Below are 20,927 nucleotides of genomic sequence, written 5' to 3' on the forward strand. Positions count from 1 at the left end.
ATTTTAAAATGCTGTTGAATTAAGTAATTTTTAAATTGAAAGTAAAATGAAAAATGTTTATTTAATTCATGTCATTTACTCATAATCAGTGACTCTTGCTAATATGATAGGAGCCCATAATGGTGAAAGAAGTGACTGTAAGATGAAATGAAATGTGTGTTTCAGGGTTTAGTGATTGAGAAAATCGGTCGGAGGCCGTTACTGATCTTTGGATTTTCAGCGATGGCTGTTTTTTTCAGTCTGCTCACGGTCTTCCTGCATTTTCAGGTAAATAACAATCAGATACACTTTAAACACTCACTAAACACACACAGATACTGAACTCAAGCCTGTGTGTGTGTGTGTGTGTGTGTGTGTGTGTGTGTGTGCACAGGACAGGTTCTCATGGATGCCGTATCTCAGCTTCACCTCCATTCTGCTTCTGATTGCTTCCTTCTGCTCCGGTCCAGGTACAGACGTGTGTGTGTGTGTGTGTGTGTGTGTGTGTGTGTGTGTGTGTGTGTGTGTGTGTTCAAGTTATTTTTCATTAGTATGGTGATGATAGTGCGGTCAGTCAGAGGCCAAAGGTCACAGCCCTCTCTCGGTTCTCATCGCTGGGGTTTTTGAGAAAAACATCTTAAGAATATAAAGCAGATGTTCTGAATCAGGTGTGTTGTACGTCCGCTGACCTTCAGAAGGATGTGATGTCACTGAATCTCTGATAGACTGCTTCAATATACAGTATGAAATGAAGTGAACAATGAGAATAATGATGGACATTTGGAGGATCAGGACTGACGCCTAAGAGTTAAAACTAAGAACAAGTTATCATTTTAATAATTTAAACATATCAATGGAAATAAATAATAATAAATAAAAATTATTTATTAATACAAATTTTAAATGGGCAAATTAATAGATTAATTAAATTACGGAGATTAAATTAGTTAAAATGTAGTTAAATAATGTTAACCCTTGTGTGGTCTTCGGGGTCTTTTTGACCCACAAATGATGTTTGCTCAAATAAAAAAAAAAGTTCTCTTTGTCCAAATGGCATGAGACTTTTTACGGTGGTTAACACTTTTAAAATCTACAAATAAAAAAAAAATTGGAGTGATATCTTGTTTTTATGTTAGTGTAAAAAATATTGTTACTTTCGTGGTCTTCGGGGTCTCTGGAGACCCCGGGCAACAGAATGTAATTTTGTAACAATATTATATATTTTTTAAAAACCAATGTAATTTTACTTTGTTTATTAATGTTTTTTCTCAACATTTGTGCAGTTTTTGGAGGATTTCTGATATCTTTTAAATTTATATAAATAAATTAAAAATATTTTTTGAAATAGGTTTTTATGCATGAACAGCTTTTTATGTAAAATTCACTTTATAAAAGGCCCAGATTTCTAACTTTGATTCTTGTCGATAACATGGATAATTTGACATGGTTTAGTGTGAGATTTTTGCCCATCTTTTGAAAAATGCAGTTTTAAAAGTAAAAAAACTAACATTTTTACCAGTAGATGGCTGTAAAGCTCCACTATTTGCTATGTGCTATTTGAATGACTGAAAAATGTCTTTTCACAAGTGTTTTTTTAGTTGGATTCATATCTAAATGTTATGAAATCACAATTATAACAATAAAAATTACTTTGTCAAAGTTTAGCATTTTTTGTGCAGGGCAAAATCAGTTTTTCAATAATAATTTTATAATAAAAATAATAAAATAATAAAATAAATATTTTTTTTGTGTGTTTGCGCGCGTGTGTGTGCATGAGCATGTTCATTTTGTATTGAGGATGTTTTTTGCATTTTTGGAAGTGTGCCACTTCATTTCTGTCTGTGTGTGTTATGCGTTGTTTCTGATTTTGAGAATGGATTTTGTCCAGTTTCTAAGTGGGGTCTCTGTGGGTTACATTATTGATGATATTATTGAAAAAGTACAAAAATGCTAAACTTTGACAAAAAGTCATTTTTATTGTTATAATTGTGATTTCATAACATTTAGATATGAATCCAACTGAAAAAAACTTGTTAAAAGACATTTTTCAGTCATTCAAATAGCACATAGCATATAGTGGAGCTTTACAGCCATCTACTGGTAAAAATTATAGTTTTTTTACTTTTATAACTGCATTTTCCAAAAGATGGGCAAAAATCTTACACTAAACCATGTCAAATTATCCATGTTATCCACATGAATCAAAGTTAGAAATGTGGGCCTTTTATAAAGTGATTTTTACATAAAAAGCTGCTTTTGCATAAAAACCTATTTAAAAAATATTTTTTAATTTATTTATATAAATTTAAAAGATCACAAATCCTCCAAAAACTGTCCACGAGAAGACCACGAGTGCAGTCCCCAAACCAAGACCGCACAAGGGTTAATCATGTTAAATAATAATAATATCTAATAGTCTTTATTTTTATTTTTTTGTTGAAAAATAAATAGAAAATTAAAATTGTTTATTTAATTCACATTCTGAAATGTTCTTAAATAAAATGATAAAAATTAATGTCATTTTAAATTGAAAAATTATTAGACATTTAAAACTGTTTGTGTAAGTCATGTTTTAAATAAAATAATACATTAATAAGCCATTTTAAAATGAAAAAAAAATAGACATTTAAATCTTTTTATGTAAGTTATGCTTTAAAATGTAGTTAAATAAAATAATAAATTAAAAATCATTTTTAGGTGCACATTTTAAATTGCATTTTGAAAAACCATTTGTCAGTCGAGTTAAAACAAGCGCTTGGGCACTGATGAGAGCAACCAATCAGATTTCAGCGCGAGATCAGCAGCCTGTCACTGAACAGCAGGAAAGAGATTAATTTCCCTGAACACGTTTGCATTATTAAATCGATTCCTTCATTTTCTTCTGAAGTGTCAGTTCTAGTCGTCCGTCCGTCACAGTTTCCCAGTTTAGACACGATCACGTTCCTGAGGACTGACGGCTGTGTGTCTCAGTGCGGGATTCTGGGATTCAGTGTGTGTCTGAGCTGGAGGTGACGTGACGTTTCTTTCCTCGGGATGAAGAGGAGAGCGTGTGCAGGTGCTTCATCCGCGCACTGACATCACCAGCTCGCTGCCGTTTATGTAATGATGCAGTGACCCGTGTGTGTGTGTGTGTGTGTGTGTGTGTGTGTGTGTGTGTGTGCAGATTATGGCCATGGCAGTTCATGTTATTAAGGGACTGATCCAGATGTGCTGGAACTCAAATGTTTCCTGCTGTCCAAAAAAACATTAAAGCAAATGTTTAAAAATAGATGTGCCGCTCAATCCGTGTCAAATCCTCAGGACACGAGCTGCGAGGACACAGACAGACGGCTGATCTTCTCATTCCTCCATTACACTGATTCATTGTGTGTTCAAGCAGCAGATCTGTGTCGATGTTCCTCGTCATTCATTCATTTGTTCATTTGTTCATTCATTTCCAGCTAACAAAACTATACTCTAATAACGTTTTAATAACATTTTCATTAACTTTATGAATGAATGTTCTCAGTTATGTAAAGTTTGCTTAGGTTAGTAGAAACATTAAGTGAACATTTCATTTTATAATTTTACAATCATTACTTTTTGAATGTTGATGGGGGGGTAATGCTATTTCATGCATTCTGACTTATTTACACTGTTGAAGTTTAATTCTCATGCTAAACAAGGCCAAAGTCTCAAAACACGAGTTGGACATATGATGGAGTATTTCTGTGCCAAATCCGCTACTTCCGGTTTCAGTACAGGATTCTGAGAGTTTTTTTCAAGTGTGTCCTGAATGACGTCAAAAGAGAGCGGAAATCCTTGTATGGGCACTTCTCCCTGATAATCGTGCGCACACACACACACACACACACATCACCCAGAGCAGAGCAAGATCACGCCCAGCAACACGCTTCGTTCGGGATACGGAAGCCGAGATATTTGTCAACAATGGCTGTGTCCCAGTTCAGGGGCTGCACCCTTCGAAGGCTGCTTACATCATCGCGGCAGTCTCATTTAAGAAAATAAGCGTTAGATTGCAACGTGAGAAAGAAATGACAGTATTTTACACCTCACAATGAATATCAGTCAGTTTTATTACGGTTACTTTTCTTAAATAAGACATCCTTGATGAAGTATGCAGCCTTCAAATGCGACCTCCGGAGGACACAGCCTCCGAAATGAGACGCAGCTCCTGTAAACAAAGAAGTGTGTTTTTGGTTGTGAGGGAAAGATGACCCTTTTCAGCTTCCCAAAGAACCCAGCGTTAAGGGAACGGAGGATGAAGTTTGTTTTTCTGGGGAAGCAACGGAGTTGTGCACGTATGTTTGTTTGTTCCCGAGATTTCGGTGACGAATACTTAGATGTCCGTCAGTTTTGTTTGATTCGGTATTGTTCCGTTTAGAGATTTAAATGTTGGTAATTTTTGTTCAAACCGAGAGTGTAAAAGCGATTCTCACAAAGTGTTAATGAAATCCTGTCGGTTGCTGAAGCTGAAGTGTCTGATGGTCAGGCAAGAGTGTTCGGAGAGGGTTAGTCGTAGGTGAGAGCAGACGGCTCTCCTCGTGTTCATGTGTTGATGGATGTTCTGGTGTGTTAGGTGGCGTCCCGTTCGTGTTGACGGGGGAGCTGTTTGAGCAGTCGTATCGTCCGGCGGCGTTCATGATCGCCGGCACCGTCAACTGGCTCTCGAACTTCGCTGTGGGACTCCTGTTCCCCTTCATACAGGTGAGACTCAATCCCCGTTCACATGCTATCCGTCCTAAATAGTGTTCGAAATTAGAATTAATGTGTCCCTAGTATGTTGAAATGAGTATTCCAAACATACTCAGACGGTCTTCCAGTTAGAATAACACAGTGCATGTTGGACGAGGATTGGATTAGTGTGTGTGTGTGTGTGCTCCTGTAGGCGGCGCTGCAGACGTTTGCCTTCCTGCTGTTCGTGGTGGTTTGTGTCGCCGGAGCCGTTTACCTGTTCGTCGTTCTGCCGGAGACCAAAAACAAGACCTTTGTGGAGATCAGCCAGAGTTTCTCCAAGATCAACAGAGTCGCGGATCAGACTGACGAGCGAGAGATGCAGGACGTGCTGGACGCCAACGGACTCAAGTGTGCCGACGTGGAGATGGAGAGCTGCTTCTGACACACCCTGGACATGATGTCATTTCCTTTCTGAAATGATGTTCAGCTCGTTTTTATGATTGAAGAGCGTGTTGTTTTTTAACTTCAGTCCTTTCCAATCGGATGAGTGTGTGTGTGTGTGTGTGTGTGTGTGTGTGTCATGTTCCTCACAGACTTGAAGATCCAGCTAAAACATCGAGTGTTTCCTTCATGTCAGTGAGTTTGAGATTCTAGAGCAGCTGCCTCAAGACAAACCTCAATTTTAATTTCATTTAATTTCTGTTTTCATAATGCTTGACTGAAATTATTAAAAAAATATTTACATAATACGTATTATATATGTAAAAACAAACACTTCAGGCAGTCCATTACACTCAATTTAAAGTGCTGTTTCTGTGGAAGCCCGTTTCCGCCACATAAGAAACAAATCATGTTATATTTTGTAAATCGTAATTATGATGTAAAAATTCAGAATTATAAGTTATATTTATGAGATGAAAGTGACACATTCAATGAAACTAAGTAAAAGTGTTTATTCCAACAAACATCAAATATCTTTTTTACTCTGTAAAAAACTCATGTTCTTCCTCAGTGTTTCTGTTTGTTTTCAGCAAAAATATCTAAAGATTCCTAAATCAAGAAACATTTACTGGAGAAGAGAAACGACTGAAGATATCAAGTGTTGTTTAATGAAAAATGTGTCAAAATGAAGTGAGTTTGTGCTTCAAACAAGAACAAATATCTGCCAATGGAGACAAATAAACTATGGATTTCTATGTAAATTAAAAGATGACTCAAATATTATTGTAAAATTACATGTGTAAATGTAAGGCTAGATCTATTAGTTTTTTCTGTGCATATTGTACAGGAACTTACTGTTAAATAATTTCCAGGTTTTTACTGTAGTATTTTTATTCCCTATGGCACACACACACACACACACGGGCAGAGAGCATTCTGGGAGATCTGTGTGAGGAGAATCTCACCTGACGTCCTGTGAGACTGAAGCATATCCAGGCCATCAGCCCGTGTGTGTGTGTGTGTGTGTGTGTGTGTGTGTGTGTAAAGCTCCCAGCGGCCGCAGCTCAGATAATGATGTTCAGCAGCAGAATCCATCACACACTCCAGCCGCCTAAAGATAGACAGAAACTCAAAACACCGTCTGAGGTTTGATTCATGTGAAATCAGACCTTCAAACATCAAACGCACAGACAGATATTGACGCTTGTCAGCAAGATTATATTAACATGATTCATTTTATCCAGAACAACTTATGATTAGTGAAGCGCTGATGTTACTTCACCCACAATGCATTTCATCTGCTGAGAGGGAAAAACTGCTTAAAACGGGAACAAATATCTGCCAGTGGGGTCAGAAAATAATCCTGTTTTTCCTTTGAATTAAGTTTGACTGACAGATTATTATTACTGTAAGCTCATTTAAATTTGATCATTTTTTTAGAAAATAAGTCATTTTGCTTCTCCAGTAAATATTTTGATTTCTAAATGTTTAAATGTTTGTGCTGGAAAACGATAAAAATACTGAGTAGGAAATCAGTTTTTTTTTTCCGTGCTGCTCTGTAATTGAAATCATCCTGGTATAAAAATCACTCCCTCCGAATGCCGTTTCCATGCAGTAATTGCGTTTCTAATGGGATTTTGAGCTGGTGTTCAGCTGGACTTCCCGAGCGTGTCATAATGTGGAATCACATCCAGTGTGTCCTGATGGATTCTGTCCGTCTGCTGCTGGAGACAGACTGTCGTCACAATACAGTGTGTTTCAGAAACACAACAAACCTTGAGATGAGATAGAGTTCAAGATCAAATTGACTCATTTAATATGATCATAATGAGATCCCCATATCTCTAGAATTTAAACATATAGGGCCTTAAAAATGGAAATATCAAACGTTTAAGAACCAACACCTCAAAGGATATTAAGATATCTTGAGTATTTCTTGAGTTACATGCAATCAAAAAGTGCTTTTTCCCATGTTTGACTGTCACCATTGGCACATAATACAACTTCTACTGCTACAATAACTTCCAAAGTTTGAACAGTTTTTACTCTACTGTTCTTTATGTACCCTTGGACTTCGCCGTGGCCCCTAATCGCACCATGAGCCGAATTTGTGTTAGTTATTCTCCGCTTTCTTTAAGGATGAGTTCAAACAAACATTAGTGATTTATACTAGAGCTACTGCTCCAATAACATCCCAATTTTGAACAGTTTTTACTCTACCATTCTTTTTTTATAGACCCTTAAACTTGTTATATTAGACAATACACAGAAGCGCTTATTGCACCATCAGCCCAATTCAAAGTACACCAGATTGTTTTCACTGTCAATAGAAGTCTCAGAAATGTCCTCATTTAGACAAACATACGCGTGTATGCAGCTGTAAACCTGATTTAATGCCTTTAGGACAGAGAAACGGGTGAATCCTGTTTATCCTGAATGACAGAGAGTCGGACAGACAGCAGAGCACTCAGAGATAATGAGAGCGCTCATAAACACTGACACTGAAGCTTCATCAGTGTGTGTGTGTGTGTGTGTGTGTGTGACATTGCTGCTGATTGGACGAGCCGCTCACAGGTGATTGGATGTGGCTTCAGCGCCGGTCGGACGGATGTGTTTGTAGGTCGAGGCGTCTGCGCAGAGGATCAGCCGCTTGTGTTTCTGTGCTTTCATGGATATGATTATAGAGAGACGGCGAACGCTCTCGAGGGACACTAAAGCCTGAAAAGCATTCATCTGCAGTGAGAGAATGACGTCACAGTGTCAAATCACATGACAAACATCAGGAAGATATTCTGACTTTTTTTCTTTTTTTTGTCCATACAATGACAATGCAAGTCAATAGGGCCCAATGTTGTTTGGTTCCCAATGTTCTTCAAAATAACGTTTGTTCTGCGGAACATACGGAACAACTCGTATAACTTGAAAAATGAAGCTGAAATTGGTTAAATTATTGTGATGATTTCCAGTAGTGTCATATGATTTTCTCACAGCGTACATGATCATGTGTCTGAGGTCACGCTGACCTGTGCTTTCTGCTGCAGGAATGCGCTGCTATTTTTCATGAATTATTTCTCTGGGATTAGATTCCATTAGGAGGTCGTGGTAATCCGGTGATTACAGTGTTCCCCCTCCCGCGGGATGTGTCAGCATCCGCTCTATTACACAATCTAATGAAACATATCATCTCTAGACAGTCACTAATGAAGGAATAACTAAGAGTTGATGAGTTGGAGCGACTGGCGCTCGTGAGCTGCGTTCAGATTCTGCTGGATTCTGTTTGTTTGTTTGAATAAAAACGTTTGATGACAAAACAAAATATTGCATAAAAACAAAAGAAGTTTCATTTACCTAAATGGATAAATGTGTGTGTGTGTGTGCCGGGTAAGAAAAGCCCCATGACATCACGAGTTGGCAGGAAGCAGATGGATCTCTTTCAGTGTTTGATTGCAGTGTAACACGCTCAGGATCAGTGTCTCACACACACACACACACACACATCTCATTCACATTCACTGCTCAGATTCAATCTACTCTCTGCAGTCTCCTTATCAAACACGTGTGAATCACTGTAAAACAAGCTGAACTACAGTAAAACTGTGAAAAATGCGGTTTGTGTATTAAAGCGATGCTGGAACTGGAGTTCAGTGCGCTTCACCTGACGCTCAACACGGCCGCGCTGCACCTGAACTATGATTATGATGTGGTTACACTGCAAATAAATGATGTTCTTTCCCAGTACTAATATTGACATTTACTGGAGAAGCAAAATTACATATAAGAAGTCTTGTTTTCTGAGAATATTTTTAGAATCAGGAACAAAACGTCATATATAAGGTCTAAAATGTTACAAACAAATATCAGCAGTGGTGGCAGCTGTTGCTGGTGTTCTGTGACGATAAGCGTGTCGGTCAGTAGAGCCGCAGTGTGCAGGCAGGACGTGACATTTAGAAAGTTATATGACCTAAAACATTTCAGAAAAAAGTTCCATGACTTTCCAAGTTTCCTACTTGGAATTCTAATTTGCAAATCCGAATTTCCGACTAGGACTCACGACTTGCAATTCCAAGTGTCCATATAAAGAAATAAAGTCTGAATTCCGAGTCTTAAACTCAGAGTTGCTAATAATGAATTAATAATAATAATAAAGTATGAATTCTGAGTTGTAAACAGAATTGTGAGGAATAAAGTCATGGAACCTTTTTTCTGAAATATTTTAGGTCGACTAACTTAAATGTTACTACTTGTTTCAGAACTCAGACTGTATAACTTGGAATTGCATGAAATAAAGTCTGAATTCCAAGTAGTAAACTTGGAATTGTGAGAAATATAGTCAGAACTTTTTTTTCTGAAACGTTTTAGGAACATTCAACTAACTTATAAATGTCAGAACTCAGACTTTATAACACGGAATTGCAAAAAATAAAGTCGGAAACTCGGAAATATGAGTCGGAATTCCAAGTCAGAAACTCTGAGTTGCGAGAAATGAAGTCATGGAACTTTTTTCTGAAACATTTTATGTCGACTTTATTATTAGCAGCTCTCTGATCATTAAAAAGTTAGTCGACCTAAAACGTTTCAGAAAAAAGCTCCATTACTTTATTTCTCCGAATTTCTGGCTTGGAATTCCGACTCACAATTCAAAGTCTCCAACTAGAAATTCTGACTCAAACTTCTAAGTTTCCGACTAAGATTTTCGACGTGCAGTTCCGAGTTTCCGACTTGGAATTAAATACGTAATTCCAAATTTCAGACTAGGAATTACAACTCACATTTCCTAGTTTTAAAATCTGAGTTTATTTCTCGCAATTGCTAATAATAAAGCTAATAATTGTGTGAAATAAAGTCATGGAACATTTTTCTGAAACGTTTTAGGTCAACCTTTGTAATAGCAACTTGGAATTGACAACTCAGAATTCAGACTTTATTTCTTGTAATTCTGAGTTATAAAGTTCTGAAACAAACATTAAAAAGTTAGTCGACTTAAAACATTTCAGAAAAATAGTTCCATGGCTTTATTTCTCACAATTCTGAGTTTCCGACTTGGAATTCCAACTAGCAATTCCAATTCGAAATTCCGAGTTTCTGACTTGGAATTAAACATGTAATTCCCAGTTTCCCACTAGGAATTCCGACTCCGATTCTGACTCGCAATTCCTAGTTTTAAAATCTGACATTATTTCTCACAATTGCTACTAATAATTGTCTGAAATAAATTCATGGAATTTTTTTCTGAAACATTTTAGGTCATTAACTTTTTGAATGTTACTAGTTTCAGAATTCAGATTCGGAATAATGTGAGAATTGCGAGTTATAAACTTGTGAGAAATAAAGTCAGGATTGTGAGAAGAAAAATCAGAATTGCGAGATATAAATTCGTAATTTTTTAACAAGCTTTCATACAGACCAGGCGTCTCGAATGTCTCAATTCTTGCTCACAAAACAGTTTTCACTGATCTGGAATTTGCTGTTCGTAAAAACACTCGCTGAGACGGTGACAAAACACAGTGACACACGAATCACAAAACTGTGGACCTGACACTGAGCTTAGCGGGATCTGTTTTATCTCCAGTAAGAAAGTGCATCATAATCCAGCATTTCATCAAGCGACGACCACAGGCTTCTGGACGGAACCCTGAACATCCAATGATCCGTAACAGATCCAGGATTATTTCACTGTTTCTGAAGGAAATCCATCTGAGATCACCGACAGTTCCGGCTCATATTCTGCTGAATCTCACACACTGATTTCCTCATGACATTATCATCACATCTGAAGAGTCTCACACTCACATCAAGATCATCGGGAACATCGATATCCGAGACAGACTGAATTACAGCCGCACAGCTGGAGCCGAACGATGGATATGAAGCATCTGCTGAAGTATTGATCAGAAATAATAACTTCAGAGAAATGCAGTTATTCAGCTCCTCTGTAACATCACGTTACTGGAAAAAACTGATTTCTGTCCTGTTTTCCAGCACAAATATCTAAAGATTCTTAAATCAAGACACATTTACTGGAGAAGAGAAACGACTGAAGATAAGAAGTGCTGTTTAATGAAATCAATTCTACCATCATGAATTCTCAAGAGCATCAGAGCCGAAATAGACCTACATTTTAGGCCTCTTCGATCAACAAGATCATGATGAAGCACAGGACAGACAACGTCCAGAGAAAGTGCTCTCCAGTTTCAGTGAACACACACACACACACACACACACACACACACACACCTGACCTACTGAAACACCTGCAACAAGTACAAGATATGACATTTTAATGCTCATTTTACTGAAAAACATCTGTGCACATGACTGTTAGTGTACATTCAGTTCATGTGTGTGAGTGAGAAAAACAACACACACACACACACACACAGAGTCACTGCTCATGGTTTTAGCTGAATTACAGTGAATCTACAGGCTTCGCTTATGTAAACAATAAACATTACAGTAATGAAACATCATAAAGCATCACGATATTAAACGTGTCCTGTAACAGATCTTCAGACATTCACGATCAAACACGACATGATGACAGCCTCCACACCTTCATCAGCGTTTCTGTTTCCAGCACAAACATCAACATCCATTTACTGGAGAAGCAGAAGGACGGAACAGTAAGTCTTGATTTCTGATTAATGTATCAAAATGAAGTGAGTTTCAACTAAAAAAGGGGAAACAAGATGATTTTTCTGATCTTTGTTCTTGTTTTAATCATAATCTCACTTCATTTTAAGACTTAATATTAGATATTAGATATTTGTGCTGGAAACAAGACAGAAACACTGAGGAAGAACATGATTTTCTGCAGTGAACAACAAACCTCGGTTCATTCATAAACAACGGCAGCATCACGTGACCTCTAGAAAGGAATAAATAAATGCTTCTATAAAAGAGTCATGAGCTCGTGTGTTGATTCTGGCGGGAGTCCCGCGCCCGCGCAGGTCGGTGAGGGGGGTGTACAGTCGGTCCGGTGGGCACTTGAGTGGTTTGGCATGTCGGGGCGGTCGGAGTCGGTCAGAGTTCTGGGATATTGCACTCGGTGTAAGGCCGTTCAGTTACAGACGGAATAAGGCCGCGCTTCTGTAGAATCTCTCCGGCAGGATTGAGTCGCGGACGGTGGTGATGATGATGATGATGATGATGATGATGACAGAGGAAGCTGTGTTCGGCTCTCATACTGTTTCTGCCGTATGTACACTATGCAGTGCGCCACATGACCTGCTGCATTTGCCAAAATGTGCAACACGGTGTATCCCATAATGCAATGCGTTTGACTCGCAGCTGGAATCGGAAATACTGTCAAATACTGGAATGAAATGAGTTTCAAGCACATGAACGATCCGGCGAAGTCGCAAGTGGAAAACGATATGAAAGTTAATAACACAGCTAACAGGAAACGTTCTCTCAACGTTAAGAACAAGTGACGTTAATAGAACGTTCGTTCAGAGTTATCTGATCTTTAATAATGTTATCAATACATTGTTCATCATTCTGAAACTTTTTATTTAAACGTTTCTACTTGTTTCAGAACGTTCTGTCAAGGTTCTCTCAACATACAAACGTTCTTCCAGTAACGTTAATAGAACGTTCATTCAATGTTATCCGGTCTTTAATGATGTTATCAAAACATCAATATTATTTATACATCGTTCTGAAACTTTTAGTTAAACCATTTTTAAATGTTTCTACTTGTTTCGGAACGTTCAGAGAACATTCAAAAGTAACAATCTCATAATGTTTGAAGAATGATACAATGGAATGTTTCATTAACATTCATAAAAAACGTTTTTAAAAAACTGGGTGTTTTGGATGTTCAGAAACTGCATTTTTGTAACTTAATGGGAACGTTGTCAGAACGTTCTTGAACATGATTGCTGGGAGGGGGAGAGTCGAATTGCAAAAGCAAAAACATCTGATTTATAGAAGGTATCATGAGGTGTAACAGAGCGCTCATGTCACGATTCAGTTTGATGAACAACACTGATCTAAAATGGTACTTTTGTTGTAATTATTACTTCTCACTCATATGGTAAACAGTACTGATCATTAAAATGCCAACTTTGGTAAGCTTGGATTTGGTCGCTGACAGCAGAATAGAAATAATCATAATTCTGTTAGACACACATGCTTCACCTCTGACTGCATACGTTATAGTTACACGATATTTTACAGTATGTGTACTTACAGTGTACTCAATACAGTACTGGTGATATGAGGCGTTATTATTACAGTTATTGTAATTGCTATAATAAGTACACAGTATGAACACATGTGGATCTGTAAAATAAAGTGTTACTTACATTATTAACATACATCATTTATTAATAATAATTCATATACATGGAAGCTGACTATATTTGGTGCCACATTAAATCTGTCATGTGAACTAGACATGATACATATTGTTGCATTTTCGTGATATATTGTGACACGATACATCGTTACACCCCTAATAATAACAAATCATATATCAGTTTATTTTAAGGTGTGATATTAATAACTACATGTACTTACTATAGGGTGATGATTGGGGTTTGCTTTAGGATTAGCTGCATGTAATTATGCATAATTAATAGTTATTACTATAGTAAAAACATGTAACAAAATAAAGTGTGTCTCACATCTGTATCTCTAAAGCAGGTCTGTTCGGTGTAAAATTAATCACTCAACTTTCTCAGTTTGCTGATTTTTCATCATTTTGAATTCAGATGAAGTTATTTGGGTTCATTGTTCACAATATAATTCATTTGTTTTGTTTAGGATACTTCCATGTGTGAACCGGAAGTGAGACCTAATATCTGTAAAGACTGGATTTCTGTCTTGTTTTTCAGCACAAATATCAAAACATTCCTAAATCAAGAAACATTTACTGGAGAAGAGGAACGACTGAAGATATTAAGTGTTGTTTTATGAAAAATATTTTGAAAAAATATATAAAAATAAGTCTTTGCTTAAAACAAGAACAAAAATCTGAATGAGAAATAGAGAAATGTTAAAACAAAGATCTAATTTTTCAATATTTTCATAAAACAAGAGTTCATATCTTCAGTCATTTTGCTTGTCCAGTTAATCAGTTACAGGGTTTCAGGCACTAACAGCAGTAAATGTCCTGCTTTAACTTCTCTTTTCTGATCGTGCTGACTAAATAACAACAATAATAATAATCACCGTCATCATATGATAACTGCGCGCGACTCACCGGCTCCACAGCAGCGCGGTCATGTGTCAACACCTGTACGCGCGACATACACCTGCTCAGAAACAGTACGCGAACACAGTCCAGCAGCGGTGCGCGCTCACGCTCAGCGGATGCCGTTCGGCGTGAACGCCGCGTGCCGCTCCGCACCGTCCGCCTCGCACTCCAGATCGCACACAGAGTCCGTGCACACGTCGTCGTCCTCCTCGTTGTTGTCGTCGCGCGAAAGCTGCGAGATCCGGTCGAACGTGTCGTCCACCACGTTCGGGATGATGTTGACGTACGCGCTCGCCATCTCCTTGTGGAACAGCGTGTCCTGGTTGTAGGACACGAGCTCGTTGCTGATGTTGACCGTCTCCACCGGAGTCCGGCAGCGGTTCCGGCAGCCCAGCAGGCTGGAGAAGCCCTTGCGGAACTCCGCGTTGAAGGCGTAGATGACGGGGTTCAGCGACGAGTTGGTCCAGCCGAACCACACGAACACGTCGAAGGTGGTGTCGCTGACGCACGGGAGGCCCGCGGACGGCTTGTTGTGGCAGAACGGAACCACGCAGTTGAGCACGAAGAACGGCAGCCAGCAGCACACGAACACGCCCATGATGATGGACAGCGTCTTCAGAACTTTGGTCTCGCGGTTGAAGTTCGTCTTCAGGCTGCTGTGGTGCGCGCACGCGAGCCGGTTCGTCCGGCAGCTCTGCGCGTGCTCGGCCGCGCGCTCCAGCGAGGCGATCCTCCGGATCTGGATCTGCGCGATCCGGTAGATCCGCGTGTACGTGACGATCATGATGGCCACGGGAATGTAGAAGCTGATGAGGGACGAGGAGATGGCGTACTCGCGGTTCAGGCTCGAGTCGCAGTTGTCGCCGTCGTCCGGCCCGGTGGCGTTGGACTCCGCGGCTTTGTGCCAGTCCAGCTGCACGGGGATGAACGAGATGAGCACGGACAGAGTCCACGCCGCGCCGATCATCACGGAGGCCACGCGCGGGGTCATCTTGCGCTCGTAGCGGAACGGGCTGCTGATCGCCCAGTAGCGGTCCACGCTGATTACGCACAGGTTGAGGATGGACGCGGTGGAGCACATGATGTCGAAAGCCACCCAGATGTCGCAGAAGGCGCCGAACGGCCAGAACCCGGCCACCTCCGCCACCGCCTTCCACGGCATCACCAGCACGGCCACGAACAGGTCCGACACGGCCAGCGACACGATGAAGATGTTCGTAACTTTAGCGCGCAGGTGGCGGAAGCGCAGCACGGTGGTGCACACCAGGATGTTCCCGAACAGAGTCCAGAGGATCAGGACGGACAGCAGGCATCCGGTGAGCGCGCGCCTCAGCATCTCCCGCGGCACGGGCTCGGTTCGGTTGGGCATGCTGGGTCCCGGCGCGCTCACGGGTCGCCATCGGGGGTGTGTGCGAGCGCGTGCGTTCGCGCGGTCTCCGGTGCCGGTGCGTCCCGCATTACGGACGATCAAAGAGGGAATCCGACACCGAGCGGGTCCAGATGATCCGAGCGCGCGGATCAGTGTGTGTGTGTGTGTGTGTGTGTGTGCTCGACGGTAGTCCGACCTCTCTGAGCGCCAGGGAACTGTGCACTGCTATTTTGAGCGAGAGCGAGCAAGAGAGAGAGAGAGAGAGAGAGAGAGAGAGAGAGAGAGAGAAACACACATTCATGTCAATCTAGAAATGCAGAGAATGAATAAAAGAATCACAAGCGGAAAACAGCTTCACACACGAACACAATTCAATAATTATATGACCTTTCTCATTGTTATTTTTGTATTTCATATTGTTTGCATGCTTCTGGTAATCCATGAAATATAATGCAGACGAGATGTGTGAAGTTCTTTTACCATCATATATATATATACACACACAGTATATATATGACAAAATGCAAGAAAAATGACTAGCTAAAACAGCATTATTTTCGTCACAGAGTTCACTGCTCGCGCGCGGGAGTTTTGCTTTGAAGATTCATTCATTCAAATCAATGCAACAATCCTCAATGAATGCAGCGGCGGACACGAGCGCCGCCCACAGGCGTTCACGCGCATCGGAGAATCACTCGATCCATCCGCAGTCTGTCAGAGCAGAGATCAGTCTGTGCTCGTGCTCGACAGAAAAGGTCAGGCATTGGACAGTGCATCGCCAGCGGCAGACTCAGATATGTGTGGCTGCTGCTGTCATGTCACAGGCCTCAGGTGCTGCTGGAGACTCGAAGCGCGAGAAGATGCTCTTGAATTCACTCTGGGACTCAGTGTCGTGTGAGCAAACAAACATCCAGATGCATCCAGCCAGGGGGGATTGTGGGATTGCTGGAGCACATCTGTGTTTGACGGGCTTTTCCCTCACTGATGTGAGAACAGAGGCACACTGACCCTGATCTTCACTGGGATGGAGCGTCTGAAGCAGATCCTGCTCTTACTGTGACTCATTCATCAGTGATGCTCTTAAACAAAGTAATGTTTGTCTTAATGTGTCTTCATAATGAATCACCAACTCTGAAACCACTTTCTGACATCAATTATTCATGTTCTTCCTCCGTGTTTTCCATCACAAATATCTAAACGTTCTTAAATCAAGATACAGTTACTGGAGAAGAACAATGACTGAAGAAATTCTGAGAAATGAGTCAAACTGAAGTGAGTTTGAGCTTAAAGCAAGAACAAATATCTGCCATCTTAATATCTTCAGTCGTTTTGCTCCTGCAGTAAATGTTTCTTGATTTAAGAATCTTTAGATGTTTGCGCTGGAAAACGAGAACATCATGTATCAGTTAATGTGGTTTTTAATGTCGTTCGGCTCCAAACATTCTTCCAAAATACCTTCATTTGCTTAAAAAAGAAACTCAAAGAGATGAGAGGCCATAAATGATAGTTAAACTGACCTGAACTTTTTCAGCAGATATTTCAATCTTTAGCAGGTGATGAAAACAACTGAAGAACAGACGGTTCCTCGAGTGTCTTCAGCCTGAAACTGAAGCTGACGCTTTAATAACTCACAGCCTGAATAAATGTTTAGATTTGACTTCATTATGGAGCTTCGGCTTCAGAGATCTGCTGCGGTAAATCCAGCAGTGAAAGCGTGACGGTCTGAGGAATAAATCACACACCGCAGAACAAACACACATTTATAAACTGATATTATAGTGAAGGATGATGAAGGAACGCGTGTTAAAGAACAATTTCATGTTTCAAAGAAGCTCTGAAGCCGCTGGCCTGTTTACATCAAGAGGATTTATTTATTTGAAGATAACACACATTATTCATTTGTGGTGAAAGTGCATAAACAAACAGAAAAGGTTTGTGCCACAGATCTTCTCGTTGTGCTGCACTTGTGCGTTTCTTTGTGTGTGTGTTTGTGTTTTCCTAAAAAAGAACAAAAAAAGGTTGATGATAAAGTCGTTTACTGTCTGCTGAACATCACCAGTCAAACGTCTACATCCGAAAGAGAGCGATTTCACTTCCTTTCTGCTCAGACTGAAGAACTTCCTCCAACGGATGATGTGAGAACTTTCCATAATCGCATTCAAGAGCAGGTGTGAGAACAAACCGCTGGAGTGTGTGTGTGTGTGTGTGTGTGTGTGTGTGTGTGAGAGAGCATCTGCACTTCAGAACAATCCTGCAAAACCATGAATAATATATTCAATCCAGAATCCCAGCTGAACTTCCCATTAAAGCCATAAATGCAGGGATGAAATCTCATTTCTCTCCATGTAGGAGCGTTTAAAAGCCGTCGGTCTCTCAGTCACGCAGATCTTCACACACACACACACACACACACAGAGTAATGCAGACGAGATACATTTATAACATATTTTGGGATAGATGTCACATAATGTGCTAAAGCTGCAGAAACACACGTCTGAAGAGAACGGAGCCGCACTCGGCATGGGAACTGATCATTTGTTCCCACGATATACATGTTTTTCCCGCATGAAGCTCCGCAGTACGAGCGACACAACGACACCATCTGAAGACAATCACTGGAGATCTCTGAGAGCGATTCGTGTGTTTTTAGCTGCTTTTTCTCTAACAGACCGAGACAAACTACAAAAAAAGATTGAAAGATAAAGTACAATATGCACTAGTCAATGGCCTGCAAGATTCAAGGATTTTCCAATCAGACAGTGTACTAAAATCATTCAGGATTCAATCCCGCCGGAGAACTCGATATAAGAGAACATCGTCCTTGTTCAGCTGAAGACGTGGTTTGTAAACATTGAGGAGTGTGTGAAGAATCGTCAGGCCTGAGAACGTCTTTAAGAGCCAATCAAATCCATGAGAACTTGATCATCACACACTGATCCCTCATTACGGATGGAGAATGACGGTCTGTAGAGTATTTGAGCACCAGATGAAGTCCGTACCGTGATTCATCCTCAACACGCGCTCAAACCTTCCTGAAGACTTCGAAGAGCGACGCCACCGAGTGCATGCGGTAGAAGAGGTTCATGGGAATGGCGACGTTCAGCACCGTGGTCCAAACGCTGAAGCCGAACGTCTCCTGCTCCAGAGCGTTGTCGTACTGCGGACGGCAGCCGAAGGCCGGGAGAATCCACAACTGAACCAGAGAGAAAACAGCACTGCTGCGGTTAAACAACATTCACCTGAACATGTCCATTCTGTCGTCACTTACTCGCTTGTTCTTTCCTCGTGAAACACAAAAGAAGATGTTTAGCAGAATGTTCGAGCTGCACTGCAAAAATCATGTTCCTCCAGCACAAATATCCAAAGATTCTTAAATCAAGATTCATTTACTGGAGAAGAGAAATGACCAAATATCTGCCAATGGGGTCAGAAAAAAAACTTGATTCAAAACAAAACAGTTCATGTTTAATTCAAAACATAACTAACCATAACTAACTAACCAGTTTTCTTCAGTGTACGAGTAAATGACGACTGAATGTTCGTTTGAGAGCGATTGATCAGTTTTCTGCCAAACACTGACAAAATCATGCTTTGGTAAATCATAATTATAAGATAAAAAGTCACAATTATGAGACACTAAATCATAATTGAAATAAAAAATTATGACAGTTGAAACTGACATTCTACAAAATATTTATGGCATAATTATGAGATACTAAGTTATAATTATGAGATAAAAAGTCCAAATTATGACATACTAAAAAAAATGAAAATATGACATTGTCATAATTTTGACATAAAATGTTGAAATTATGACAGTCAAAAAATACTGCATCATAATTATGATATACATTTTTTTTATCTCAGAATTACTTAGTATTTCATAAGTATCTCATAAGTCAATTATGAAATACTTAATCATAATTTAAAAAGTAAAAATTATGAAATAAGTAATAATTATGAGCTAAAAAGTCAAAATTATGAGATACTAAATCATAATTAAGATAAAAAGTCAAAATTATGAAATAAGTAATAATTATGAGCTAAAAAGTCAAAATTATGAGATACTAAATCATAAGATAAAAAGTCAAAATTATGAAATATTAAGTAATAATTATGAGATACACATTGAGATTTTAAAAAAATGAAAGTGACAAACTGACATAATTTTGACATAAAAAGTCCAAATTATGATACTCAAAATGATGACATACTACATCAAAATTATGAGATAAAAAAGTCAAAATGATTTAGTATGTCATAATTTAACATTTTTAAACCATACTTTTGACTTTTTAATATCATAATTATTACTTGTTTTCTCATAATTATGATTTTGCATCATAGTTTGGTCTTAATTACGATATACTAGTATATTTTTCTTACGTGGCACAAACGGGCTTCCTAAACACGTGTTTCGCGCCGCTTCTTACCGAGACGTTGCACATGAAGAGGAAGATGGTGATGTTCTTCAGGATCTGCCTCTTCCTCCCGGCCGTCACGTTGAGCCGGTTTCCCGCGGGAAGCGAACCGTCGGCGTGTTTCCGGCCGAAGCCCTGTCTGTTCTCGCTCGGCTCCGCGTCCAGAGGAGCGCAGCGCTTGTCCTGCGTCTCGTAGGCACGGTTGACGATGCCGTCGTACGGCGCCGTCACGGAGAAGATCTCGGGCGCCGCGGCCTCGTCCTCCCTGCGCCTGCGGTACAGCGACTCCACGATGAACAGGTTCTGCACGCACTTCTCCAGCACCAGCAGCAGCGAGTACGCCAGGCAGGTCCAGCGGAAGCTGGGAGAGCTCCGTCCCGCCGCGGCCGCCGCCGCCACCACGCTGCACCAGGACATCAGCCACGAGCCCAGCGACGAGCCCAGCAGCAGCTCCGTGTCCAGCGTGCGCGACGGGTTCTGACCCGTGTCCATGGGCCAGTCCTCCACCCGGTACACCAGCAGGCCGGCGCCGCTCGCGCCGCACATGCAGGCCAGCATCACCACGCCGTAGCAGTAGAACATGGAGATGGCGGCCTCGCGCGTCTGCTCCGACTTCTCCACGTGGATGAGGTAGACCACCAGGACCGTGACGGAGCTGGCCAGCGCCAGCAGACCCAGCAGCGGCCCGAGCAGCAGACCCGGACTGCGAGTGCTGGGGCGCTTGCGGTTGCTGTGGCGGTCCAGCGTGCGGCCGATGTTCTTCCACATGACGAACAGCATGGCCGAGACGAAGATGTGGTACTCGATGTTGAAGGGGTACAGATAGTAGAGGCTGGTGGAG

The 20,927-nt window shown here is 40.5% G+C and overlaps 3 protein-coding genes across 10 annotated transcripts in view; 1 reads left to right on the plus strand and 2 right to left on the minus strand.

Moving 5' to 3' along the window:
- Nucleotides 1-9,191, plus strand: part of slc2a9l2 (solute carrier family 2 member 9, like 2) — a 40,931-nt gene extending 31,740 nt beyond the window's left edge. For 2 of the 4 annotated variants that reach the window (XM_067398175.1, XM_067398270.1), the window contains exons 11-14: nucleotides 166-267; nucleotides 374-449; nucleotides 4,559-4,686; nucleotides 4,868-9,191. In XM_067398175.1, coding sequence (XP_067254276.1) covers nucleotides 166-267; nucleotides 374-449; nucleotides 4,559-4,686; nucleotides 4,868-5,098 — 537 coding nt within the window. In that variant the 3' untranslated portion in view covers nucleotides 5,099-9,191. The remainder of the gene's footprint in view (nucleotides 1-165; nucleotides 268-373; nucleotides 450-4,558; nucleotides 4,687-4,867) is intronic. The other 2 variants (XM_067398091.1, XM_067398001.1) reach the window with 1 other exon arrangement.
- A 1,163-nt stretch (nucleotides 9,192-10,354) lies between these two features.
- Nucleotides 10,355-16,499, minus strand: drd5a (dopamine receptor D5a). Its single transcript, XM_067384139.1, has one exon. The coding sequence runs from the start codon at nucleotides 15,663-15,665 to the stop codon at nucleotides 14,406-14,408; it is 1,260 nt and encodes a 419-aa protein (XP_067240240.1). The 5' UTR covers nucleotides 15,666-16,499; the 3' UTR covers nucleotides 10,355-14,405.
- Nucleotides 16,500-17,040: 541 nt separating this feature from the next.
- otop1 (otopetrin 1) overlaps nucleotides 17,041-20,927 on the minus strand; it is a 9,877-nt gene continuing 5,990 nt past the window's right edge. Inside the window, exons 4-6 of one of the 5 annotated variants that reach the window (XR_010896263.1) lie at nucleotides 20,099-20,927; nucleotides 18,934-19,079; nucleotides 18,719-18,858 (exon numbers count right to left, since the gene is read on the minus strand). The exon at nucleotides 20,099-20,927 is cut by the window's right edge and continues 49 nt beyond it. Coding sequence is in view for 4 of the 5 variants with exons in the window: in XM_067398514.1 (XP_067254615.1) it covers nucleotides 18,688-18,858; nucleotides 20,099-20,927 (1,000 nt within the window). In the remaining variant the exon portion in view is untranslated. Of the gene's footprint in view, nucleotides 18,859-18,918; nucleotides 19,080-20,051 lie in introns of those variants that run through there. The other 4 variants (XM_067398582.1, XM_067398514.1, XM_067398655.1 and 1 more) reach the window with 4 other exon arrangements.

Source organism: Chanodichthys erythropterus, chromosome 1 (genome assembly GCF_024489055.1).
Source record: "Chanodichthys erythropterus isolate Z2021 chromosome 1, ASM2448905v1, whole genome shotgun sequence".
In the NCBI taxonomy this organism is placed as follows: Eukaryota; Metazoa; Chordata; class Actinopteri; order Cypriniformes; family Xenocyprididae; genus Chanodichthys; species Chanodichthys erythropterus.

Bases quoted from the DNA above. Each gene is read 5' to 3' on its own strand.
- drd5a (XM_067384139.1), bottom strand. From the start codon at position 15,665: ATGCCCAACCGAACCGAGCCCGTGCCGCGGGAGATGCTGAGGCGCGCG.